Source organism: Trachypithecus francoisi, unplaced genomic scaffold, assembly GCF_009764315.1.
Source record: "Trachypithecus francoisi isolate TF-2019V2 unplaced genomic scaffold, Tfra_2.0 Lachesis_group14, whole genome shotgun sequence".
In the NCBI taxonomy this organism is placed as follows: Eukaryota; Metazoa; Chordata; class Mammalia; order Primates; family Cercopithecidae; genus Trachypithecus; species Trachypithecus francoisi.
The window spans coordinates 48,338,209-48,364,287 of record NW_022681459.1 but is presented as its reverse complement, the minus strand read 5'-3'; the positions used below and the strand labels follow the sequence as shown (position 1 = coordinate 48,364,287).

Here is a 26,079-nt window from a genome sequence, read left to right as displayed (position 1 = left end):
CAGGTCATAAAAATGAAGCCCATAGCACACTGCCTGGCACATGGTTTGTGCCCAGGAAACAGCACTAGAGAGACCATGCAAGTCGCTCTAGACCCACGAGGGAACTGATGCTTGCTCAGTCCCATGCAGTCTTAGGTGTCCCATCCAGACCTCCCCTTCCCTGCCCCCAGCCTTCCCATGGGAAGAGAGTAAGTAACAGCGGCAACATTTTCATTTTATAAGCACTTGGTTTTATTGCACAGAAGCAATTGAAAGTGGACTCCAGTGGAAAGTGCGCCCTGGCATAATTCAGTGGCCAGTGCCCGGCCCCACCTGGACCGCTCTTCCAGAATAGAGAGCTCTGGGCAAGGGCTTGACCACTCCTTTGGAAAACAGAAGGCATTTGGGAATAGGTTAAGACATCTCAAGCATAATATGTTTCTAACTGCTCATTCATTATTGCGGTCATCTGTCAGTTGCACATAGAGGCAATAAATGCACTTATTTGGAAAGGAGGGGGCAGTTTTATAGTCAAGTGTTTACGTGTGGCATTCGGCATGTATCACATTCAGCTACATAAGCTATCATAACATAATTGTCCATCGCCTGGGGAGGGCGTGGGGGCAGGGGCCTGGGAGTGCCCTCTCTTGCTAACATATTGCTAACAAATTCCTGTTTGAAGGAGGCCCCGTCATCAAAGCAGTTTCTTCTTACATAAAGAGAAAAAGTGAAAATTGTGTTAATCCGATCCTTGAGCTCTGGGACTCTTCTGAGTTTCTTTGGCTGTTCCGGATGTTCCTTTCTCCCTGCCTTACTTCCCCTTGGCGGCCTTGTCTTCTGTGGCCTTCTCCGGAGGCCTGCTATCTTTTTGGTCTGTGCTGGAGGATTTTTCAGCCTTTCCCGCCTTAGGCTTGCTAGGCTCCTTTGAGAGGGTCTTGTCATCCTCCTTGGCTTTGGCCTCTGTCTTGGGTTTCTCCTCAGGCTTCTTGGCCTTCTCCTCCTTGGTGTCTTTTTTCTCCGGTGCTGCTGCTGCCTCCTCCTTCTCTGCTGGTTTGCTGGGTTCCTTGGCCTTGGCATCATCTGGTTCCTTCTTGGGCACCTCTGTCTTCTCTTTGGGTTTAGCATCTTCCTTCACCTCCACCTTGGCAGGAGCCTCCTTCTCTGGGGTGGCGGCTTTTTTCTTATCTTCAGCCTCTTCCTTCTTGGCTTCAACTTTGGATTCTTTGGGCTTTTCGACAGCAGGTTCCTTCTTCTCCACCTTGGGCTTTGGAGCCTCCTTCTTGGGTGCCTCCTCTTTCTTGCTGTCCTTCTTCTCCTCCGTTTTTGGCGTGGCAGGGGCTTTCTCTTCCTCCGCCTTCTTTGGGGACTCTTTGACTTTCACCTCCTGGGGCTTCTCCTCCTTCACTGGGGACTTCACCTCTTCCTTCTTTGGGATCTCTTTCTCAGGGGCCTTGGCATCCTCCTTCAGGGGAGACTTTGCCTTCCCTGGGGACTTGACCTCCTCCTTGACAGGGCTTTTGGCCTTTTCAGGGGATTTGTCTGCAGGGGACCTTGCTTCCTCCTTCGCTGGCGTCTTGGCTTCTGGAGATTTCACATCAAGAGTCTTGGCCTTCTCGGGGGACTTCGCTTCCTCCTTCACTGGGGACTTGGCCTTCTCAGGGGACTTGGCCTTCTCGGGGGACTTCGCTTCCTCCTTCACTGGGGACTTGGCCTTCTCGGGGGACTTCGCTTCCTCCTTCACTGGGGACTTGGCCTTCTCTGGGGACTTCGCTTCTTCCTTCTCTGGGGACTTGGCCTTCTCGGGGGACTTCGCTTCCTCCTTCACTGGGGACTTGGCCTTCTCGGGGGACTTCGCTTCCTCCTTCGTTGGGGACTTGGCCTTCTCGGGGGACTTCGCTTCCTCCTTCGTTGGGGACTTGGCCTTCTCGGGGGACTTCGCTTCCTCCTTCGTTGGGGACTTGGCCTTCTCGGGGGACTTCGCTTCCTCCTTCGTTGGGGACTTGGCCTTCTCGGGGGACTTCGCTTCCTCCTTCATTGGGGACTTGGCCTTCTCAGGGGACTTGGCCTCAGCCGGTGACTTTGCTTCTTCCTTCACTGGGGACTTGGCCTTCTCTGGAGACTTGGCCTCAGCCGGTGACTTTGCCTCTTCCTTTGCTGGGGACTTGGCCTTCTCAGGGGACTTGACCTCAGCTGGAGATTTTGCTTCCTCCTTCTCTGGAGACTTGGCCTCAGCCGGTGACTTTGCCTCTTCCTTTGCTGGAGACTTGGCCTTCTCGGGGGACTTGACCTCGGCTGGGGATTTTGCTTCCTCCTTCTCTGGGGACTTGGCCTCAGCCGGTGACTTTGTCTCTTCCTTTACTGGTGACTTGACTTCCTTCTCTGGGGATGCAGCCTCTTCTGCTGGGGGAGACTTTGCTTCTTCTTCTCCCCCTTCTGCCTCCTCCTCTTCACCCCCTTCTTCCTCCTTGCCCTCCTCCTCTTTGGCCTCTTTCTCCTCTTCTTCAGTCACTTCTTCAGTTACTTGGGTCTCCTCTGTCTGTTCCTCCACAATCACAGTTTCTTTCTCAGACTTCTCCACCACTTTGACCTTCTCTTCGCTTTTGACCTTTATGTGAGTGGACACAGCAGGAATTTTGGGGAGTCCTTCAGGAAGCGAGAAAGGAATTGGGCCAAAGCCAATCCGACACTCTTCACCTTCCAGGAGTTTTCTGCAGGATGGATAATGGAACACATTACTATACACTCAGAGCAAATTCAGTATTTGGGTTCTTCCTAGACTATCCTGAAGGTCACTGACACTGAATGATACGGATTTTGGTGGAACAGGAATGTGAAGGGTGGACATTATGAGCCTGGAGAAAGTCACTTGGCAAATCATTCCAGTGACCACCCAGAATATGTAACCCAGTGGACTGGGTTTTTTTTCTTTTGTGAGACAGGGTCTCGCTCTATTGCCCAGGCTTAAGCAACTGGTCTTCTTCAATACAGCTAAGCCTGAAACTTTTGAAATAAAACAACTTTTGCCCCATAAAAAAGGCCCTCAAGAGAAAGCTCCTGAATAAATTTAACAAAGGTTAAATTTATTGTACCTCAAACTAAAATATTATTCAAGAGAATCCTGGGAGCCTGAGCAAACAATTCCACTTTTTTCTCTTTTTGAGATGGAGTCTCGCTCTGTCGCCTAGGCTGGAGTCCAGTGGCACAATCTTAGCTCACTACAACCTCTGCCTCCAAGATTCAAGCAATTCTCCTGTCTCAGCCTCCTGAATAGCTGGGAGTAGAGGCACACGCCACCACGCCCAGTTAATTTTTGTATTTTTAGTAGAGACGGGGTTTCACAATATTGGTCAGGCTGGTCTCAAACTCCTGACCTCAGGTGATCCACCCGCCTCAGCCTCCCAAAGTGCTGGGATTACAGGTGTGAGCCACCACGCCTAACCACAATTCCACTTTCATAAATTTGGGTTTAAGAGGTCTTAGAATGCTCCCATTTGAATTGCAAGTGTCTCTCGTCACCCTGTATTACCATATTTTGAGTGTCAGGAATAGGGTAGAGGCTGCAGTTTCCCCTCTTGGCTTTGCTCCTCACTAGATGGGTGACCTTGGCCAAGACACACAAACTCTTTGAGCCTCAATTTCCTCATTGGAAAAAGAGGGTCATTAGAGTCCCTACATCAGAGGGTTGTTTCAGTGAGACAACGAACGGAAAAGACTTGGCAGAGTGCCTGTCTCAGAGTAAGTGTGGGGGTTACCCCTCAGACTAGTGCTTCCCAAATTTAGCAGCACACAGATGACTGGGGATCTTATCAAAATGCAGATTCTGATTCAGCAGGTCTGGGGAGGGGCTGAGAGTCTGTCTTTTGTTGTTGTTGTTGTTTTTGAGACAGTGTCTCATTCTGTGATGACAGGCTGGAGTGCAGTGGCATGATCATAGCTCACTGAAACCTCCAACTCCCGGGCTCAGGTGATCCTCCCACGTCAGCCTCCCGAGCAGCTGAGACTAAAGGCATGTGCCACCATGCCCAACTATCTTTTTTTTTTTTGTATTTTTTGTAGAAATGGGGTTTTGCCATGCTGCCCAGCTTGGCCTCAAACTCCTGAACTGAAACAATCTGTCTGCCTTGGCCTTCCAAAGTGCTGGATTACAGACATGAGCCACCACACTCGACTGACAGACTACCTTTCTGATAAGCTCTTGAATGACGCCAGTTCCGCTGGTTCATGTGCCATGCTTTGAGTAGCAAGATTACAGACTACAGCCAAGAAGTAGGAAGCCACGGGTCACCAGTCAGAACTGGGACAAGTCCTTGGGGATCAGTCCTGCTCCTTAGCCCTGGCTCCCCCAGGTCTTATTCCTGAGACTGGCTTTCTCAAGACTGCCATTGACTAAGGATTCCCTCTGTGGCAGCCCAGTGGTACCTGTGCTTCCTGGATTAGCTTGGGAATGGGATTAGCTCATCTTCCTGACAACCCTATGACATGGGTGGTCTTATTATCATCTCCATTTTATTTCCCCAAGAAGTGAATGCTTGCAGAGCTAAGAAACTCTCAAGGACAGAGTTTTAAAGCTCCTTGACAACTCAAGCACCTCTTTTCCCTCCAAAGCAGGCCTCTGGCTGGCTGGATTTGGGGAGGGGATAAGGAACTTCCACCTTCTAAATCATTTCAGAATGAAAGTAAGTCACTCTCAAGACTCATTGGCTGGGCGCAGTGGCTCACGCCTGTAATCCCAGCACTTTGGGAGGCCAAGGTGGGCAGATCACCTGAGATCAGGAGTTTGAGACCAGCCTGGCCAACACAGTGAAACCCGGTCTCTACTAAAGGATACAAAAAATAGCTGGGTGTGTTGGCGGGTGCCTGTAATCCCAGCTACTTGGGAGGCTGAGGCAGGAGAATCACTTGAACCCAGGAGACAGAGGTTGCAGTGAGCTGAGCTAATGCTGCTGCACTCCAGCCTGGGCAACAGAGTGAGATTCCATCTCAAAAAAAAAAAAGACTCATGTATCTCACAAAGTAAGAGTGGCTGCCAGGGGCTGAAGGAAGGAGAGAATGATAATGATGGCTTCTTGGATATGGAGTTTCAGCTTGGGATGATGAAAACAGTTCTTGAGACAGTGGTTATGGCTGCACAGTAATGTGAAAGTACTTAATATCACTGAACTGTCTACTTAACATGGTTAAATGGGGCTGTGCATAGTGGCTCACACCTATAATCCCAGGACTTTGGGAGGCTGAGGTGGGCAGATGGCTTGAGTCCAGGAGTTCAAGACCAGCCTGGCTAACATGGTGAAACCCCTTTTCTACTAAAAAAAAAAACAAAAATTAGCTAGGTGTGGTGGCAGGCACCTGTAATCCCAGCTACTTGGGAGGCTGAGGCAGGAGAATCACTTGAACCCAGGAGACAGAGGTTGCAGTGAGCTGAGCTAATGCTGCTGCACTCCAGCCTGGGCAACAGAGTGAGATTCCATCTCAAAAAAAAAAAAGACTCATGTATCTCACAAAGTAAGAGTGGCTGCCAGGGGCTGAAGGAAGGAGAGAATGATAATGATGGCTTCTTGGATATGGAGTTTCAGCTTGGAATGATGAAAACAGTTCTTGAGACAGTGGTTATGGCTGCACAGTAATGTGAAAGTACTTAATATCACTGAACTGTCTACTTAACATGGTTAAATGGGGCTGTGCATAGTGGCTCACACCTATAATCCCAGGACTTTGGGAGGCTGAGGTGGGCAGATGGCTTGAGTCCAGGAGTTCAAGACCAGCCTGGCTAACATGGTGAAACCCCTTTTCTACTAAAAAAAAAAACAAAAATTAGCTAGGTGTGGTGGCAGGCACCTGTAATCCCAGCTACTCAGGAGGCTGAGGCACAGGAATCGCTTGAACCCAGGAGGGAGAGGTTGCAGTGGGCAGAGATCGCACCACTGTACTCCAGCCTGGGCAACACAGTAAGTCTGTCTCAAAAAAATAAATAAAATATAAAATAAATAAATTGGTTCAATGGTAAATTGTATGTTTTATCTATTTTGCCACAATTTAAAAAGAGTCTTGTCCCTAAGACAGGTAGGCTGCCTAAATGGGGTCTTGCAACCCAAGGCTTAGCGTCTCATAGGAACACAAGGTTTCTCCACCATGTGACGGCCCCTGTGCGTCTCACCTGTAAGCGGCTATCTCTATATCCAGAGCCATCTTGACATTGAGCAGGTCTTGGTATTCTCGCAGCTGGGCTGCCATCTCCCACTTGGTGTTCCTCAGCTCAGTGTCCAGCTGCTGAATGGCTTCCTGGAAAGGAGAGGTGACACACATCACATGCCAGCCAGTGTCTGGTCCTCAGTACCAGGGAAGCTGCAGCGGGCTGTGCAACCCCAGAGTAGGCCCATCCAGCCAGGCTCACTGGGGCCAGGGCCAACCCCAACCCTGCTGGAGCTGTTGGGTCCTCATTAGTGGACATGGAACAATCTGGAGCAAAAATTCTGCTGTATAATGACCTCAGCCTGGGGAAGGTCTGAAATGAAATTCATCAGACGTCAACAGTTGTTCCTGTTTGTTTGGCTGATAGGATAATGGGAGAACTTTTAGAGATCTTGAGCTTAGAAAGTGCTCAGTGAGGACAGGAGGGGTGGCTCATGCCTGCATTCTCAACACTTTGGGAAGCCGAGGAGGGCGGATCACTTGAGGTCAGGAGTTCAAGACTAGCCTGGCCAACATGGTGAAACCCTGTCTCTACTGAAAATACAAAAATTAGCCGGATGTGGTGGCATACGTCTGTAGTCCCAGCTACTTGGGAGGCTGAGACAGAAGAATCGCTTGAACCCAGGAGGCGGAGGTTACAGTGAGCCGAGATCGCACCACTGTACTCCAGCCTGGAAGACATAGCGAGACTCTGGTGGTTCACGCCTGTAATTCCAGCATTTTGGTAGGCTGAGGCAGGAGGATCGCTTCAGCTCAGGAGTTTGAGACCAGCCTGGGCAACACAGTGAGACCTCATTTCTACAAAACAATTAAATAATTAGCTGGACATGGTGATGTGCACCTGTAGTCCCAGCTACTCAGGAGGCTGAGGCTCGAGAATCTCGAGTCCAGGAGGCAGAGGTTGCAGTGAGCTGAGATCATGCCACTGCCCTCCAGCCTGGGCAACAGAGTGAGACTCCATCTCAAAACAAATACATAAAGAAATAAAAGTCTATCTCTTTAATCTTTCCAGCTCTGCAAAACAGGCTTTTTTTTTTTTTTTTCATTGCTGGAAAGGAATTCAGATTCAGAGAATTAGATAACTTTCCTAGGGTCACGCAGCTGGAAAGTGCTGGTATGTCTGACTCCAAGGGCCACAATCTTAACCACTACAATCCTACTCAGTGAGGGACAGTAACTTGTCCAGGGTTACCCAATCAAGTAAGGCAGTCTGGCTGTCTGCCTTGCCCCTGCCCACCTGGTAGGATGCTATGTCGGCCTGATGACGGTCCTCCAGCTCAGAGCGCTGCCTCTCCAGTGAGTCCTTGGTGCTTTTCAGTGCCTCCAGCTCTGTGGTCCTGGCCTGCAGCTGACGCCGGTACTCAGTTATCTCCTCCTGCGCTGAGCGCATGGCGTCTGTGTTCACCTTGGCTGCCTCCGACAGTCGGTCCAGCCTCACTGGGGGAGAAGGTAGCAGGGCACAGGGTTAGACACACCTGGATTTGGGTTCTAATGCCCAGATTTTTGTTTTTTGAGACGGAGTCTGTTGCTCAGGCCAGAGTGCAGTGGTGCAATCTCGGCTCACTGCCAGCTCCGCCTCCTGGGTTCAAGCGATTCTCCTGCCTCAGTCTCCCGAGTAACGGGATTACAGGCACCCGCCACTATGCCCAGCTAATTTTTTGTATTTTTAGTAGACATGGGGTTTTGCCACGTTGGCCAGGCTAGTCTTGAACTCCTGACCTCATGATTCACCTGCCTCGGCCTCCCAAAGTGCTGGGATTACAGGCGTGAGCCACCGCGCCCGGCCTAATGCCCAGATTTTGAAGGTGATACACGTGGATATACCTACTGCGTGTGCCAGGCACCATCGTGGATGCTTGACTCACTCTGTCCTGTGAGGTAAAGGCAAGTGACTACTCCCCAAGGCCACCCAGCTAGTGAGTGGCAGAGCTGGGACTCAAATCCCCAAAGATCAGGCTCTGTCTCCCGCAATGTGGGATCCAAAAACCCTGCAGGACAGAGGAAACCCTGGTCCAGCTCCCTGGCAAGGGCCTGGCAGTGCTGGGGGTTCAGATGTTATACCTGGCCCATGGGGCTTAACACTGAGCTGGAGGCTGGAGGCTGGAGGCTTGTGGCGAGAGGCAGAAGGGTACCGTGAGCAATCAGGTCACCTTGTAGCCATGGTCCCTTCCTTACAGGTTTCTGCGCAGAGTCCAAGGTCATTGCAGAGCCCGTGGCCTGGGTGCCAACCCCCCTGTCCCTTTCTCCACCTAGTTGCACACTGTCCCTGAGCATTGGTAGCCACACCCCAGCCTCTGCCAGCAACCAGTTCCTGGTTCCCAGGAAACCTTCCAGGGGCAGTGGAGGTCTGGAGACTGGTCTTTAGCTCATGAAAGTGAACGTCCTGAATCCCCAGATAGTGGCACCCAGGATATGAGTCTTGGGGAGGGAGGAAGGAAGGAAGCCAGCTGAGTGGGCCAGTAAAATTCTGGGACGTCTGTCCCTATGACTGGCAAACCCAAAAGAGGTTTGCGCAGGGAGGGGCCTTGCTGCGGAGATGGAGGAGGGGATGGTTCTGCTCTGCAGAGGAGTGGAAAAGGAACAGAAAAAGCTATGCATCCAAATCCCAGTTTTCCTGGCTTTCCCTGCTAGTGCTGGCAAAGACTTAGAAACCATCCAGGTGGTTGGGGATTCTCAATTATTGTCAATCACAGATGCTTTTGGAAAATCACTGAAGCCTCTGCCCTCTCTCCCAAAAACGACGCAAAGTTTTTAGACAGTTTCGTGAGAGATCACGAAACTCCCCGAATTAAGCAGCCCAGCTGATCTACCTCCCTCTTTCAACTCAAAAATAAAACCAGAGAGAGCAAGTGTTGGTCAAGGTCACCCTGCAGCTGCTGGGCACAGCTTCAAGGCAGCGCAATCTAGCTGACTCAGGGCTGCAAGGAGTTGGGGGAGGGGCAGACTTGGGAGGCTCCCAGCTCTCCTAAAGGAGAAAGGGGACATTAAAACATGAACGGGTCCACGAGCCACCTCGGCCACAGGCAGCAATTGATTGTGGTAATGGTTCCCCCTAGGAAGAAAAGACGCGAAAAGGCCCTGCCACACCCCACGTGGAAGATTAAGGTAGGGACGTTAAGCACTGAGCACGGAGTGGGGAGGAGCCTGGTAGGGGAGAGAGGAATAGGGTTCCTTGCAGGGTGCAGGAGAAGGGGTGGCAGCATTGGCGGGGAAGCCTTGCTACTTAGAAGGGCTAAGAGTCTCCAGCACGTGCAGACCAGAATCCTGCATTACTTTTTCCCTATAGATGACATTTGTTTTGTTCTCGACTGGGGAGCGACATCACAGTGGGGTTGCCTAAGCTTGGGGTAGAGAGCAGCGGGGGGCCCAGAGTTTAAGTACAGCTCTGAAGAACCTGGAAAGGGGGAACCGAAGGACAATCCAGAGTTGAGTACGTCCCACAAGAGACCCAGAGTAAAACCGCGATTTAACTAGGGGCATGCACTTTGCAGAGGGAAGGTGAGCAGCACCCCCTTGGGTCACACCGCCCAGAAGCTCGCTGCGGGGTCAGCGGGGGCGCCCCTCCCCCCCACCCGCGGGCCTGCGCACCTCGGAACCACTCCTCGGACTGTAGCGTGCTCTGCACCGCGTGGCCTTCAAGTTGCGCGCGGATCTCGCGCAGCGCCGACGTCACGTCGCACTTGAGGGCGTCGCGCGTCTCGGCCTGCACCTGCGCCTGCGCGGCGCTGGAGCCCTGGATCTGGCCAAGCAGCTCTCCCACCTCCTCCTGGTGGTGGCGCCGCAGGTAGCCGCACTCCTCCTGCAGCGCCTGCGCCTTCTTCTGCAGTTCCACGCGCGCCGCCTCGGCCTCCTGCGCGAAGCGCGCGAGCGCGCGGGCCGCCGCCTCGGCCTCCTCTCGCTGCCGGGCCTCGTCGTCGAGGCGCTGGCGCACGTGCGCGATATCCTCGAGCAGGTGCTCCTGCTCCAGGCGTAGTTGACCGCGCGCTGCGCCCAGACGCAGCACCGCGCCGCGCATCTCGCGGACCTCGCGCTCATACAGCTCGCCCATAGCAGAGCGGCCCGCCTGCTGCTGCCGCAACGCCGCCGCCTCGCCCTCCAGGCTGCGGTTGTGCGCCTCCAGCTGCCGCACCTTGTCGATGTACCCCGCGAAGCGGTCGTTCAGCACCTGCAGCTGCTCCTTCTCACTGCGCGCTGTGGCCGCCGCCACCACGCAGCCCTCCGGCCCGTTGCTCAGCGTGTCCAGCGAGTCGGTGCTCGAGGCGGCGCCTGCGCCGCGGAAGCGGCTGGGCGAGGCGGATACGGAGCTCACGGACGTCCGTGTCCACGAGTGGAAGCCGCTGGAGGAGCCGGCGGCGGAGCGCGTCCCGCCTGCGCCGCCCTTTCGGGCCAGCGCGTAGTGGAGGCTGCCGCCGCCGTGCAGCGGCGCGAACGGGGCGCCCAGCAGCGCGTCCGCGCCGCCGAAGCTCATCATGACCGGAGCAGGTGCGCGGGGCCGGGACGGGGCTGGAGGCACTGCGGCAGCACCAGGGCGCCGGCCCTTTTATAGCCGCCGCGGCCGGGTCCAACCCCTTGGCAGTGAGGGGGTGGGGAGGAGGGCCCCGCCCTCTCCGCTTCCTCCCCTGCGGCCCCCGGCTGACCGGCTCAGCCGCAGTGAGAGGGGCGGGGCAGGGGACCGAGGAGGGAAGGGGAATCGACGCTGCGTCAGCGGAGACCCCGGAGTTCGGGGAAGCGGGCAGAGGACTCCCGGAGTGGGCCAGTGAGGACCCCCGGGTATGAGTCGGAAGAGCCTGAGAGTGTGTTCGGAATAACAAAGGGGACTTGAAACAGGGAGAGGACAAGGAGAAACCTGATGGGAATAGGGGCAGGATGCCCTCGGGATGGAGCACTGGAAGATTGCAGTCATTAGGATGACGGGATCCCTGTATGAGAGAGGACACGAGGCTTTCCAAGTAGTTAAGAGAGGCTCTCAGGATAGGGGGTGCAGAGACTGTGCAGCCAGCCCCGGAATAGAGGAGGGAGCAAGACAGTACTGAATGGGAGCGTGGACGCTCCATAGAACGGAGACAGGAGACCCCTGACCCGGGGAAGTACAGTGTTCTCCTAACATCTAGAGGACCCACTTGGAGAGCGCTCAGGAAACTCCGCGGCCAGCCCTGGAATCGATGAAGGGGGACCTGGAGTTGGGGAGAATACCAAGACTACCCTCAATGGGGGTATGGGAGACACTGCAGAGGATGGAGAGAGGGAACCCCAGATGGGTGAGGTTGGGAGGGGGCAAAGCATTCTATAAAATGTCTGCAGTGGCCCCCGAGAGAGGAGACAGGACACCCTGCTGCCAGCCCCAGTAAAGGGGACGGACCTTCAGTGAAGCAGGCAGAGGGTCCCCTGAATAGGCAGGAGGAAGCTGGGCTGAGTTTGAGGGGCAGATAACCCACAGTGGGGGTACCGTAGCGGGGCTTGGGCATGAAATTGAGAGAGCTGGCGCCTGTGTGGGGTGGGGGGAAATGATGGGTGTCACCCGAGCCAGGTTCTGCACACTGGGGTCAGCTAAGCGGTTTGCTAGTCGAGTGACCTTGGACCAGCTGTATTCTCCCACCCTTGTTTTTCCATCTGTACAACGAAGGGGTCTTGCCCAGAGACAAGCTCCAACTCCTGACCCCCGACTGCCCCAGGAAGTTCCACTTTGAAGGGTCTCTGGCTGAATCTGGGGAACCCACATCTTGCTGTTCTCTCACCACTATGAAGTCCTCTTTTCTCCCTCCCCCTCCCCATCTTCTCAGCCTCAACTTGTTCTCTGTTCCCCTGCCCCCGTAACAGACAAGCAGGCGCCTGAGTCGGCATCCCTTCTCGCTTCCAGGGAAGTGGTGGGATGCTTTCCGGGTACAAAAATCCCTCACCCCAATAGGATGTCAGGTAGAAAAAGGGGTCCCCAGGATTTAGGGGCCTCTGCAACGGCTGTGACATTTGGTTCTTTATTGGTTTTGGCTCATGTGTTATGCCTTGGGAATGGGGGTGGCGCTGCGGCTGGCGCTTCAGCACCGGGGACAGGGCCTGCTCTTTGTTGGGCGTGGGGGGGGAAGAGATTAACCTCTGCTTTTACTTTAGGGGAGGGAAGGGAGGCACGGAGTGCTCAGGGGACCCGAGAGGGGAGGCGAGTGATCCAGCAGGGTCACACAGTGAGCCAGGGACCCCTCCTTGGACTTCCTGTCAGGGGTCCAGTTCCCTGTTTTCTGGGCTGTTCCCCTCCTGCATAGGGACCCCTGCGAAAGGACCCCTGGGGATGCCGGGAGCCCTGAGGCCCCCTTGAGAGTTTGTAGACTCTTACTTCCACTCTGAATCTCCCCCAGACGGTTATCTCAGCCCCCACTACACCCCCACTTTACCCGAGTTCTCCTGCTCCAGGATCCCCAGGACAGAACAGACAGATCCCCCAGGAAAGACCTCTGCCAGTTCCTTTCTCTTTGCTCTCTGTCTCCTTCCAAGGCCCCTGGTTCTAAGCAGACCCTCAGAGCTGGGAAAGTGATGGCGCTGTCCCTTTAACCATGTTTTACTGGAAGGAGAGTGCGCTGGGAGGAGGGAAGAGGGGGAGGGAGTTTCTGGTTTTGCATGAAGAAGCAGAAGATGATGAAGCATTTTTTTCCCCCATCTAAAGATCCAGTCATGCTCCAGTTTGCAGGGGGCAACGGGCTGGTTGCAGGTGGTTCTGGGAGAATGGAGGTGAGTAGCTGGTCTGAGGTCCCTGAGAAAGGCATGGGGAGGGGGTGTTGGGCAGGACTCCCTTGCTCTCAGATGGCTCCCCATTTATTTGTCATTCTACTTGGAATTTTGCCATTGGAGCCTTGTTCCTCTGGGTCTTTTCGGTCTGCAGAATGCTGATACATTCTCTGGATGTGAGAAGGCTCACAAGCAGCTGACAGCAAGGAGGACTAGGGATTTGGGATAAAAAGGGGGCTCCAAGAGGGATTGTTTTGAGGCCAGGGGGCTACAACCGTCAGATTGAAGCTGCCTATGTAGTCCAAGAAGCCCCAAGCATGACTCTTGTGGCTGGAAAAAATGGCATGAGGGCTCGAGCCCTGAGGTCAGTTCCCCCAAAGGACCCTTCAGTCTCACCTCCAGAAAGCCATCCCTGGCTGCCTTCACCCCCACATTTAGTTAATTGTGCCCTCCTGGTTGTTCACGTGGTTCCCGGGGCTCATCTCTGACGCTGCTTTCACCGCTGTGTGTTGTGTGAATGAATCAATGAATGAATAAGTTCCGTCTATTCTCTAGCCAAACTTGTGGTCTAGAGGGGCTGTGAATGGTTCTGCCCTGAGTTCTTGGGGCTTGAATTGCTTTCACCTTCCTCCCTGGGATTCTTACCATTTGGAAGTGAGTAGAATAATATATTCATCTATCTATCCGTCTGTCCGTCCATCCATCCACAGTTCTTGGAGTATATCTTCCCAGAGCCTGGACTTGGCAGTGAGCATTGTGAATCTCCCAAAGGCAAGTAGAGTGTGCTGAGTTTTGCAAAATTCCTGCCCTTGGGCCCTTCTTGTCCCCATGTGTCTCCCAGACAAGGGTCCAGTGGCTCACAGTGAAGGACACACTGAGATTTGGGTCTCAGCCCCTGCTGTCCCTGGGCTTTTGTGGACCCCAAGGCTGGTGCTCTTCAGGAACATACATGCAGGGTGAAGGATAAAGCAGTAAGCGTTGAAACAGCCACCAGCCTCGCTGTTACTCACTGTTCACTAGGCAGGGATCGTTGTCCCTATTTTATAGGCAAGTAGACTGAGGCCCTAGTGAGGAAGTGGGTTGCCTGAGTTGACTCAGTGGCACAGCAGAGGCCAGTGTCTCAACTCGTCCAGACCTGAGCTGGCACAGGACGCACAGGGTGGGGACTTGTTTCTCTTGCACAGTAGCGGCCAACATGGTCTGAGGGTAGAGGATTGAGAGACCATCAGAGAGGGGATGAGCAGCTTTCTGGGGCTGGGGTTGGGGTCTGGCCTCTGACCGATCACCCATCTGTGAGTCTCTGTGGCCCATAACCCAACACCAGCATAGCCTGCATGTGAGAACCCGCTTCCCGGCCCGGGTACCCTCTGACACTGTGTCACCTCTGTGGGAGCTACATGTGACCACTGTTTGGGATGCAGATGCTAAATTCCTCGTTCTCTTTTGCTGCTTGTTTTTTCTCCATAGGACTTGACCTTTTCTGACAGGCTACTATGTGTCTTACCTTCTCCACTAAAATAGAACTTCATCGGGACAGGGATTTTTGTTTGTTTTATTCACTGCTGACTTCTCCAGTGCTTGGAATATTGTCTGGCCTACGGTGGGTGCATAGCAAATAGTTTCAGGATGTCTGCGAGGCTCTACCTGAGAGGCCCATGATCACCCAGACATTTTAGCACTAGGCATCTGGACAGTTCCAGGCCCAGGGAGGCTGCCCACAGGGTGACTGGAGAAGGAGGTCTTGAAAGTGTGGCCCCCATCCTGGGGCCTGAAGCCTCCCAGCCCGAGCTGTGTGGTCCACTTTGCTGAGGCTCAAACGTTGCCGGCTCTATTGCCTGCAGACTCACGCTGCTCCTGCACTGCCTGTTCCTTTTTATGTTCAGCAATTCCTTTTAGAAAGCACTGAGCCTTTCTTCCTGTTTCCTTTGCCCATGAATGTCCATCATGCCCCACATTCTCCGTCTCTCCTCTTGCCCCTCCTTTCTCCACTGCATTCCCTTCCCCCTCTTCCTTCTCCCTCTGTTATATCCCTCCCTCTTTCCCCCCAATTTCTCCTCTTTATTCCCTTCCTTTTCCTTTTTCTTCCTCTCCCTCGTTTTTTTTCCTGTCCCTCCTTAGAGATGCTCTCTTTTTGCTGCGTTTGAATCTGATTTATAATAAAAGGGCGTCAGTCTCCCCACGCCTACTCCCTTTAGGACACAGAAAACAAAAAACTAAACTGTGTGCAATTTTGCATAAGCCTCCGCCTCCTGGCTTCCACCCACAGCCTTAACCCCCAGGGACCAGCCGCCGCTGACGCAGGCCTGCAGCAGGTCTGCCTGCCCGCCTGCCCATCTGCCACCCTCGGAGTGTACCAGGTGGGAAGCTGGATTCTACCCAAAGGCCAGGAACTGGTGGATGGGGTCACAGGTCGGCCCTATCTCCCCTGCTCTAGTTCCTGTTGTGGGAGACTATGGATGAATGATTCTTGGGCTGTGATTCCCAAGACGGAGAGTGAGATGGTTCGTTGCACTTTCATCTAGTAACTGAGTGGGGCTTGCCAAGTTACAAGTGCCCCAGGGCTGTCATTACTCTTCTTACCTAGAGCAAGAGGCTAAGTAGCAATGGGAATGAAGGCTGTCATCTCAGGAAAGAAGGAGATGCCTGGCCTCTCTTATTCTTGCAATCCTATGAAATAGATACCATTACTATCCCCATGTCATGGTTTGAGAAATGAAGGCTCAGAGAGGCTGGTCATGGTAGCTTATGCCTGTAATCCCAGCACTTTGGAAGGCCAAGGTGGGAGGATCACTTGAGCCCAGGAGCTTGAGACCAGCTTAGGCAACATAGCAAGACTCTATCTCAATTAATAATAAATAAATAAGTTTGTAAGAAAATGATGGCTCAGATTGAATAACTTGCCCCAGGTTATACATCTGAAAAGTGGTGGAGCTGGGATTTGAACTCAGGTCTTATGGGCTGTGCAGCAGGAATACTGAACTACAAGACTGTACATCTCGCATTCAAGGCAGGCCCAACTGGACCCGGCACTTTCCTGATTCCATCACAGCTGGCCAGGGGCTTGCTCTTGGGGTTTCTTCTGCTGCCTTGGTGGAAGCAAGGGGGCTTGAAAATGGGCTCAATCAAAACTTGTTTCTTTTCCCCCAGGGTTTTATATTCTCTCTGGGTTGTCTTGAGGGAAGGAGGTTTCCCAGGCAGCATAGTCAGGAAGTTAAAATAATGACCAGCTCAGCTTTCTGAATGATCCTGACTGAGGAGATAGATGAGTAGAAAGAAGCGATGAAGGCCGGGCGCGGTGGCTCAAGCCTGTAATCCCAGCTCTTTGGGAGGCCGAGACGGGCGGATCACGAGGTCAGGAGATCGAGACCATCCTGGCTAACATGGTGAAACCCCATCTCTACTAAAAAATACAAAAAACTAGCCGGGCGAGGTGGCAGCGCCTGTAGTCCCAGCTACTCGGGAGGCTGAGGCAGGAGAATGGCAGGAACCCGGGAGGCGGAGCTTGCAGTGAGCTGAGATCCGGCCACTGCACTCCAGCCTGGGCGACAGAGCGAGACTCCGTCTCAAAAAAAAAAAAAAAAAAAAAGAAGCGATGGGACAGTGATTGGTGTTCACAATGTAAATCTTTTTTTTTTTTTTTTCAAAGTCTTGCTCTGTCGCCCAGGCTGGAGTGCAGTGGCGCAATCTCAGCTCACTGCAACCTCCACCTCCCAAGTTCAAGTGATTCTCGTGCCTCAGTCTCCTGAGTAGCTGGAATTACAGGCATGCACCACATGCCTGGCTAATTTTTGCATTTTTAGTAGAGATGGGGTTTTGCCATCTTGGCCAGCCTGGTCTGGTCTTGAACTCCTGGCCTCAAGTGATCCACTCGCCTCAGCCTCCCAAAGTGCTGGGATGACTAATGTGAGCTACTGCACCTGGGTTCACAGTGTAAATCTTGAGTGATGGAGAAAACAGCTTTGTCATCCTTTACATGGTGGGCACGTGCCTGCTGTGCTCCACGTACATACGTGGCGTCTGCAACAACGCTGTCAGCTGTGCAAGGTCACTGTCCTCTACAGAGTAGAACATCAACACTGAGAAAGAACGTGACCTGCCAAGGCCACAGAGCAAGGTGGTGGAGGGGCTGTGGGTCACTTCTAGGCTTTGTCCAGCACCTTGCACCTCCTCCCAGTATCCATATTGGCTCTCAGGAAAAAAATAAAAAAAGGTTTCAGTGTTGTTTCATCTCTTTATTCTGGGGGAGAAGGAGGAGGGGCCCATACTACATTTTAGAGAAAGATTCATCCCAGAGTTTAAATTGGGATGTTGGGGGCCAAGCGCGGTGGCTCACGCCTGTAATCCCAGCACTTTGGGAGGCCAAGGCAGGTGGATCACCTGAGGTCGTGAGTTCAAGACACCTGGACGACATAGTGAAAGCCCATCTCTACTAAAACTACAAACATGAGCCGGCTGTGGTGGAGCGCGCCTGGAATCCCAGCTACTTGGGAGGCTGAGGCAGGAGAATCACTTGAACTGAGGAGGCGGAGGTTGCAGTGAGCTGAGATCGTGCCATTGTGCTCCAGCCTGGGTGACAGAGCAAGACTGTCTCGGGAAAAAAAACAAACAAAAATGGGATTTTGGGACTTGAGGAAGAATTAACAGTTGGATAAAAGTTCATTCCTGATGGCCAATGTTGGCATTACTGAGCCCTAAAAGAGGCGCCCCCGCAGGCTGGGCACAGTGGCTCTAGCCTGTAATCCCAGCACATTGGGAGGCCAAGGTGGGAGGATCGCTTGAGCCCAGGAGTTTAAGACCAGCGTGGGCAACAAAGTGAGACCCTGTTTCTATAAAACAATTTAAAAATTAGCTGGATGTGGTTGTGTGCATCTGTAGATCCAGCTACCTGGGAGGTTGAACTGGGAGGATCATTGAGCCCAGGAGTTCAAGGCTTCTGTGAACTATAATTGTGCCGTTGCACTCCAGTCTAGGTGACAGAGTGAGACCCTGTCTCTTAAAAAAAAAAAAGAAGAAAAAGAAGCCCCTGCAAGTAGGTACAGCCCCAGGCTTGGTGGACATGAAGCTTGCCCTGCCCAGGGGCAGCTGCACCCTGGCTTCTCTCTCTGCAGTCAGCTGTGTGGGGACATGGAGGACTCGGGGGCAGCCTGGCACTGCCAAAGACAGCAGATGCCAGCATGGGAGAGACATGCCAAGAAAGTTTCTGAAACCTCTGCCTCAGCCCCGAGCCAGGCACTCCCTGTGCATGGAAAACTGCAGGGACCCAGAGTGGACCTGAACCAGGGACATGGCCATACACAGCAGGGAAAGCTCTGCTGGGCACCTGAACTACCTTCTGGCATCTGGGGAGGTTAGCGGCTGCGGGAAGAGGAAGCAGAACTTGAGGTCTTTGCTGTCTGTTAGTGGGAGTTAGTGGAGAAAATGTACTTTCTATTAAACATTTTGCTTCTTTGGTGGTCACCACAGAATTTCATTGCAAATTCCTGGACTCGTCCAGATCATCCAAGTCAGAATCTCTTACAGAGGAGCCTGGGGATGTGCATTCTGAGCCAGTGTCCCTAGAGCAGGAGAACTGACTCTGGATCTGGCCTCGGCGAACTTTCCAGGCTCATTGTTCGAGCTCCTGCTGAGTCTTTCACACAGACTTTTACAAACATAATCTCATTTAGGCTCCACAACTCTATCTGTTTAGTATTTTGAGATGGAGTCTCGCTGGAGTACAGTGGCGCAATCTCGGCTCACTGCAACCTCTGCCTCCCAGGTTCAAGAGATCCTCCTGCCTCAGCTTTCTGAGTAGCTGGGACTACAGGCACGTGCCAGCATGCCCAGATAATTTTTTTTTTTTTTTTTTTTGTATTTTCAGTAGAGGCAGGGTTTCACCGTGTTAACCAGGAATGTCTCGATCTCCTGACCTTGTGATCCACCCGCCTCGGCCTCCCAATGTGCCAGGATTACAGGTGTGAGCCACCGTGCACGGCCCTAGGCTCTGCAACTCTAAGAAGCTTTGGCGAGTAAACAGGCCTGAAGAGTTGAAATAATTTGCCAAGCACAGAACCAGGATTCAAAACTTTGCAGTCTGGCTCTAGAATGCCACCCTGTCCCACCTCAAGACTGGCCCTCTCCTGGGAATGCCTTTCTCCCTCATCCTTCATGTCCTTTTCTCTGTGGAGCCATGTGCCCTGCCCATAAGTGCCTGTCCTGGGATCCAGGGGATGACATGTACTGGAGTCCCTGGTGCCCATGCCTTCTGACCCCTCCTAGACCATGAGCTGAGGGGACAGAGAGTGGCTCTTGCACCTGGGTGGCTCAGGATGTGTACAGTGGGTGAACAAATGGGGGGACATTTGAGGCCCAGACAGAAGGACACAGAATGCTCCCTGGTGGCAGCTTAGGAGGGGGCAGGGCTGGACAGAGGGGGCAGTTGTGTCCTTCACTACCTTAACCTCTTCTGTCTGGGCCCACCTCCATGAAATTATTCATTCTGCAACATTCTCTTGCACCCTGGCTTTCTCTCTGAAATCCTTTCTCCGCCCCAATATTCACTCCCCGGCTCTTCAGGTCACTCCTCTTAATCCTCGAGACATTCCAGGTTACCTGCTTCCTCAGGAGCTTTGCTAACCCCAAGGTTGTGATAACTGCTTCCTTTAGGCTCCCACAGTTGCTCGTTCTAACCCCAACACGGCATTTGAAGGGCTATCTATTTCTCTCCTAACTGGACTGGTAGGAGCTTTATAAGGGCAAGAGCCATCTCTTACTTAATGTTGTATTCCTAGGGTATGGTACCAGATTATTAGTAAAGCTTGTTGAATGAATAAATGCCATTCAGCGGTAACTTCCCATAGATGTTACTCCATGTTATTCATGTCATTATAATCCATCTTGGGCTGCATTTCACAAGCCAGCATTGAAGAAAGCTGGGCTCAGAGGGCCTTAGAGACCATCAGAGGTACAGATGAGGAAACTGAGGCCCAAGAGGTCAGTGGCAGGCCTGACTCTCACTGCCTCGCCTCTGGTTCTGCAGCTGGAGGTCCGTGAGGACAGGAACTGGGACTTGGACGTCATTTTCTGGCTTGGCAGGGCGCTTTGCCCGTGATCAGAGACATTGCCCTTTATTAGGTGCTTATAAGGTGCCAGGCCCTTTGTGGTTTTCCACGTTTGCATATCCACAGGGAAGGAAGGTGCAATTATCCCCATTTACAGATCAACAAACAGGTGTAGGGAGGTTAAGTAATTTGATTATTTATCAGTGTCTTCTGGTTCCTTTCACAAATTTATCTGGGTCCTACTGTAGCCTCACAAGATTTGTCATCAACCCGACTTTTGGCGGCACAGTGGCTCACACCTCTAATCCCAGCACTTTGGGAGGCCAAGAGAGAGGATCGCTTGAGCCCAAGAGCTTGAGACCAGCCCAGGCAACACAGAGAAACATCATTTCTACAAAAAAAAAAATTAACCGGGTGTGGTGGCGCCCCTGTGGCCCCAGCTACTCAGGAGGCTGAGGTGGGAGGAGCGCTTAATCCCGGGAAGGCGGAGGTTGCAGTGAGCCGAGATCACGTCACTGCACTCCAGCCTCGGCAACAGAGGGAGACCCTGTCACAAACAAACACTTTCCAGAGGGGGAAACCGAGGCTCTGGGACTAGAGAACCGGTTTCTCTGCCTGGGCATACTAGGCTGGCTCTGCACTTGATAGAATCGCGCCAGCAACAGCGCCCCCTGCAGGCGGCTGCGGGCACGCCTGCGTCACCGCCATCCCCGCCCCTCCGCAGTGGGAACGCCCGAATGCTTCATCCGGCCTCCGAAAATTGACGAGCGCTCCTCCAAAGGCCGTGGCTCAGGGAAGCAGGGCGCGCCGCCTTCAGCCCCGCCTTGGTCGCCGCGGCGTCGCATCATTGGCATCCCCAGGGGCTGCGGAAAGGTACCCGTGGCGTTGGCCGCCGTGGCTTCCCTCGTCGTAACAGCCTGGGGGCAGCAGTGCTCAAAGAACTCAAGGGGTGGGGCTCAGGTAGGGGCATGGCAGGTGCTCTTCCTAGGGGCGAGATCCTGGGACGGGATCATCCCAGAAGGACCCAGCCACAAGCAAGGACACCGGTGCATCAAGTCCTGGCGCCTGTGTGTCCGTGGGCAGCGCCCTTCTCCTCCTCCCCAGACATTGGTCCTGGCACCTGTGTGTCCCTGCGCAGCAGCCTCTTCCTCCTCCCCAGACCTCAATTTCTGCGCGAGTAAAATGGGGACCCTTCCAAGACACTTATATGAATGCAAAAATCGGGATTTCGTCCAGCATGCTCAGAATTCTCGCCCCTACACCGGCACCTGAGAAATCAGAGCTAGGTCAGACGAGCCGGTGTGGATGTACTGGGAGCTCCTTCCCTTGCTGCGTCAGCACTCTTGAGACTGGAGAGCCCTGGAGGTTGGGGACCGGTCACTTCCTGGTGGACCAGACTCCCTGCAGTCTGGGATGGTGACAGACATGAGATATGGCTGTGGAAGTAACTGGTAACCGTAGTAGCCCACATTTATTGAGCACTGACTATGTGCCTGGCTTTGTGTGAAGGCCAGTCACATGCGTTATTTCCCCCTCCCACAGCCCTGTGTGGTAAGTACTGTTATTCTGTCCCCAATTTACTGATGAGGCATTTGAGGCCCAGAGTTGCTGGGCAGTAACCAATCCAAAGTCACCCTGCTGACAAGTGGCTGAAGCAGTAGTCCCCAGTCTTATCCACTATACTGTACTGAGAAAGGTCTGACCTGGAAGGCAGAATGGCAGAGGGGGAAATGGCAAGGCTCTAGCAGTATTAATAATAGATACCATGCATTGAGCACCCACTGAGTGCTGGGTGCTGGCCCAAGGGCATTTCATGTATCGTTTCTCCTCCTGACAGTGAACCCTATTCTGTAGATTTTATTTCCATTTCAAAGGTGAAGCTCAGAGAAGTCACTTTATATGCCTTAGGACATATATAGTGAAAACTAACTTTGGGATTCATGGATGGTGCATTCTGCCTGCCTGTATGTCACTCTTAGGCATATTCCTTTCCTCTCTGGGTCAAGCTTCCTCCTACTGTGAAATGAGAGGCTTGGACTGGGAGACTTGGAATGTTCTTTCCCGAGCCGATGTTGTTTGATTTTAGGGAGTTTTGACAGGAATGTCAGGAGAACGGGATTTGAGGATTACATTTGTTCCTAATTAACTATAATTTAGGCACACTTTAGCCAAGTCCCTGCATCTCTGGGCTTCAGTTTCCCCATTAGTAAAAGGTGGAGACTAGACCAGGCATGGTGGCTCATGCCTGTAATCCCAGAACTTTGGGAGGCGGAGGAGGGAGGATTGCTTGAAGCCAGGAGTTTGAGTCCAGCCTGGGCAACAAAGCAAGACCCTGTCTCTACAATAAAAAATTTTAAAAGTTCAAATTAGCCCGGTGCAGTGGCTCACGCTTACAGTCCCAGCTACTTGGGGAGCTGAGGTGGGAGAATCACTTAAGCCCAGGAGTTTGAGGCTGCAGTGAGCTATAATCATGCCACTGCGTTCCAGCCTGGGCAACAGAGCGAGGCCCCATCTCTAAAAAGAAAATGGGCTGGGCACAGTGACTCACACCTGTAATCCTAACACTTTGGGTGGCTGAGGTGGGAGGATCACTTGATCCCAGGAGTTTGAGGCCAGTCTGGGCAACATGGCAAAACCCTGTCTCTACAAAAAATACAAAAAACTGGCTAGGCATGGTGACATGTACCTGTGGTCCCAGCTATCTGGGAGGTGGAGGCAGAAGGATCACCTGAGCCCAGGAGGTTAAGACTGCAATGATCTGTGATCACGCCACAGCCTTGGCAACAGAGTAAGACCCTGTCTCAAAAAAAAAAAAAAAATTACAGAGACTAGACATTTCCAATCATCAGAGTGCCTTCTGGCTTGAATATTTTATGACTGCAGATGAAGAGACAACCCGAGGGTCAGCAAACTGCATCCTCTGAGAAAGTCTAATGAACATAACTCTTCTACCTTACTCAGAACGTCCCTGGCACAAGTTTCCAAGGATAGACCCCCTGCATGGGTGAAGGGGAGCAGCTGCTTTCGAGCAATCAGCAGTAACTGCCTGGGGAGGCTTACTCCCCTAATAGTTCAGAAGTCACCTCCGAGGTGAGACGGACCCACAGCTGAACGCCAACACTTCCAATTCTCAGTAAGGCATCTCAGGCAAGTGACCTTTCCTTTCTGTATCTCAGTTTCCCCTGTATAAGATGGGGTGCTGGCTGGGCATGGTGGCTCACACCTGTAATCCCAGCACTTTGGGAGGCTGAGGCGGGCAGATCACCTGAGGTCAGGAGTTAAAGACCAGCCTAGCCAACATGGTAAAACCCCATGTCTACTAAAAATACAAAAATTAGTTGGGTGTGGTGGCAGGCATCTGTAGTCCCAGCTACTCAGGAGGCTAAGGCAGGAATCGCTTGGACCGGGGAGGCGGAGTTGCAGTGAGCCGAGATTGCTCCACTGCGCTCCAGCCTGGGCGACAGAGCAAGACTGTCTCAAAACAAAAACAAACAAAAGGATGCTAATGGTACCAGCTTCATCTGGGATTTGGTGAGAAAACATGAGGTAGGGGAGGGGAGAAACTAATACCATTTTTTTGGCCTTGAAAATTCTCGGTAAACACAACTTTTACTAGTTGTGTCTGCAGCAGCAGTCTGGGCACTGGGAGAGTTCCTAAGCCTTGGACCCTGCCCATCCTCTGTGCCCTAAGATGGTTTTAGGGGAGGAGAGGTAGGATCCTGCTGAGTCAGCGGAGGATCCAGAGTTAGGACTCAGGCAGCCCCCACCCCTGAGGCTGCTGGCACCAGCTGCTGGCCTAAAGTGGCATTAATGGACATTCTAGCATGTCCCTAGCTGGCAGCAGCTCCTGGGGAGGGGCAGCAACCGCTGAGAATAGGGGAGGCAGAGGAATGGTGTTGGGACTCCTGCAGGGTGTGCCGGGGACTATGGCTAAGTGCATCCTCATGGCTCCAGATGAGTTAACTGAAGTGTGTGCCATGCTTTGGACTTTTACAGGTGCATTTGCATGAGTCGTGTCCTCAGGACAGGGTTGAGTGGCATGGCACAGGGTTCTCAACGTGCAGTACAGGGATTTGACTCCTGCGGACCTGTACAAGGGATCAGGAACCCCCCAAACTGTGCAGGATTGTGTGGGTGATTCTCCAGAAGCATAAGACCCCAAAATGTCGAAAGAGTTCTTGATTTAGGAGTCAGAAGACCTAACTAGACCCCATCCCCATTTCTCCCTTCCACCCTTCTTTTCTTTCTTTCTTTCCTTTCCCTTTCCCTTTCCTTTCCCTTTTTTGTTTTAGAGACAGAGACTTGCTGTGTTGCCCAGGCTGGAGTGCAGTGGTACAATCTCAGCTCACTACAGCCTTGACCTCCTGGGCTCAAGCGATCCACCCACTTCATCCTCAGCCTCCCGAGTAGCTGGGACTACAGGTGCACACCACTATGCCTGGCTAATTTTGTTGTTTTATACGTATATATATATATTTTTTTTTTTATTTTTTTGTGGAGACACCCCATCTCACCATGTTGCCTGGCTGGTCTCGAACTCCCAGGCTCATGCAGTTCTCCTACCTTGGTCTCTCAAAGTGCTGAGATTCCAGTTGTGAGCCACTGCACCTGGCCCCTCCCTCCTTCTGTCTCATCCATTCAGCAGACGTTTCCTAAGATGTGCTTCAGGCTCCACCCTCCATTGGGAATACAGCCATGAAGAAGACAGGCTCCCAGCACCCTAGCAAGTTTGGGGCCAATTTTGTGAGAACTGATAGAGGCGGCAAGTCCAGTGGTTGTGAGAGCTTCAGACTGGGGTTCCTGACCCAGCATGTGGCGGAGGGCAAGTTGGGAGTCAGCAGGGGAGTCCTGGCTCCATGCCTGGCGCCTTGGGTAGGCCACTAGCCTTGCTGAGCCTCAGTTTAACCCCCTGTCCCTGATGGGACCACTTCACAGGATGGGGTGAGTGTGGAGGAGATGAGGTCCTGGTGGAGCCTCCTCAAAAGGGGTGTGGCCGTGTGTCGGCTACCGTGGAGCCAGGACTCCACCCTGGCACCCAGGCTCACAGCACAGTGCTCCCTGTGCGTCCTTGGAGTTGGAGCGTTTCCCGTTTGAAACAGGCCGGGGGAAGAGCAGTGGTGAGGAAGTCAGAGATGTGGCCCTGGGCCCCAGGGCTCCACCTGGTCTCGCTGGCCAACCCCAGACACCTTACCCAGGGCCTTAGGTTCCCACCTGCACACACAGGAGGCCAGGCTGCCCGATCTGTGGGCAAATGTGTATGAGCATCAGGGGTACCGAGAAAGGTGAGCCACCAGGGAGAGCCTCCCAAAGGAGGTGACATAGCTGCAGCCTGAAGGATTGAGAGCAGGAGCAGGGTAAGAACTGGATGGGTTCCCTGGTCCTGGAGTGTTCCTGGTAGAACCTCTGGGGGTGAGGCAGAAATATGGGGATGGGGCCATGGGCTCGGGGAGGAGAGAAGGAGGGTCAGGGAGCGCTGCCCCTTTGCGCCAAGGCTCTCTTAACCGGTGACAGAGAACAGGCCCTTGGGGTCAGGAAGGCCTCAGTTTGAATCCTTTTTGGCATTGCTTCATTAAGGACGCCTAGGTAAGGGTTTCAGCTGTCTCAGCCTCATTACTTCCATCTGGGAAATGGGTGATAATCACACCCCATTCAAAAGGTTGTTGGCTATTATATGACTTTATTTATATGAAATATCCAGAATAGGCAAATCTGTAGAGACAGAAAATAGATTAGTGGCTATCTAAACCTGAGAGGATGAGGGACTTGGGGAGTGATAGCTAAAGAGTATGAGGTTTCTTTTTGGGGTGATGAAGATATTCTTCTTTTTTTTTTTTTTTGAGACAGAGTTTCACTCTGTCACTCAGACTGGAGTGCAGTGGTACAATCTTGGTTCACTGCAGCCTCTGCCTCCCAGGTTCAAGCAATTCTCCTGCCTCAGCCTCCCGAAGTAGCTTGGACTACAGGCATATGCCAACATTTCCGTCTAATTTTGTATTTTTAGTAGAGACAGAGTTTCACCACGTTGGCCAGGCTGGTCTTGAACTCCTGACCTCAAGTGATCCGTCTACTTTGGCCTCCCAAAGCACTCACAGGTGTGAGCCACCGCACCCAGCCTGGGGTGATAAAAATGTTCTAAAATTGATTGTGATGGTTGCAC

General features: G+C 52.8%; 1 protein-coding gene across 6 annotated transcripts; it reads right to left on the bottom strand.

The window, feature by feature from the left end:
* Nucleotides 1-207: 207 nt before the first annotated feature.
* On the bottom strand, nucleotides 208-10,707 carry NEFH (neurofilament heavy). Of its 6 annotated transcripts, none has more exons than XM_033233148.1 (5): nucleotides 9,757-10,707; nucleotides 7,406-7,605; nucleotides 6,134-6,258; nucleotides 1,649-2,687; nucleotides 208-1,588 (listed from the first exon to the last, which is right to left on the bottom strand). In XM_033233148.1, the coding sequence occupies exons 1-5, from the start codon at nucleotides 10,637-10,639 to the stop codon at nucleotides 791-793; spliced, it is 3,045 nt and encodes a 1,014-aa protein (XP_033089039.1). In that variant the 5' UTR covers nucleotides 10,640-10,707; the 3' UTR covers nucleotides 208-790. The 6 variants fall into 6 exon arrangements, with proteins under 6 accessions (XP_033089039.1, XP_033089040.1, XP_033089042.1 ...); XM_033233149.1 differs by having other exon boundaries at nucleotides 208-1,630; nucleotides 1,691-2,687; XM_033233151.1 differs by having other exon boundaries at nucleotides 208-1,816; nucleotides 2,027-2,687.
* Between the last annotated feature and the right edge of the window lie 15,372 nt (nucleotides 10,708-26,079).

Bases quoted from the DNA above. Each gene is read 5' to 3' on its own strand.
- NEFH (XM_033233146.1), bottom strand. From the start codon at position 10,639: ATGATGAGCTTCGGCGGCGCGGACGCGCTGCTGGGCGCCCCGTTCGCG. The intron at 7,606-9,756 runs GTGCGCAGGCCC...CTTCTCCCCCAG, and splicing joins GTCCGAGGAGTGGTTCCGAG to TGAGGCTGGACCGACTGTCG. The intron at 6,259-7,405 runs GTGGGCAGGGGC...TCTCCTTTCCAG, and splicing joins CCGACATAGCATCCTACCAG to GAAGCCATTCAGCAGCTGGA.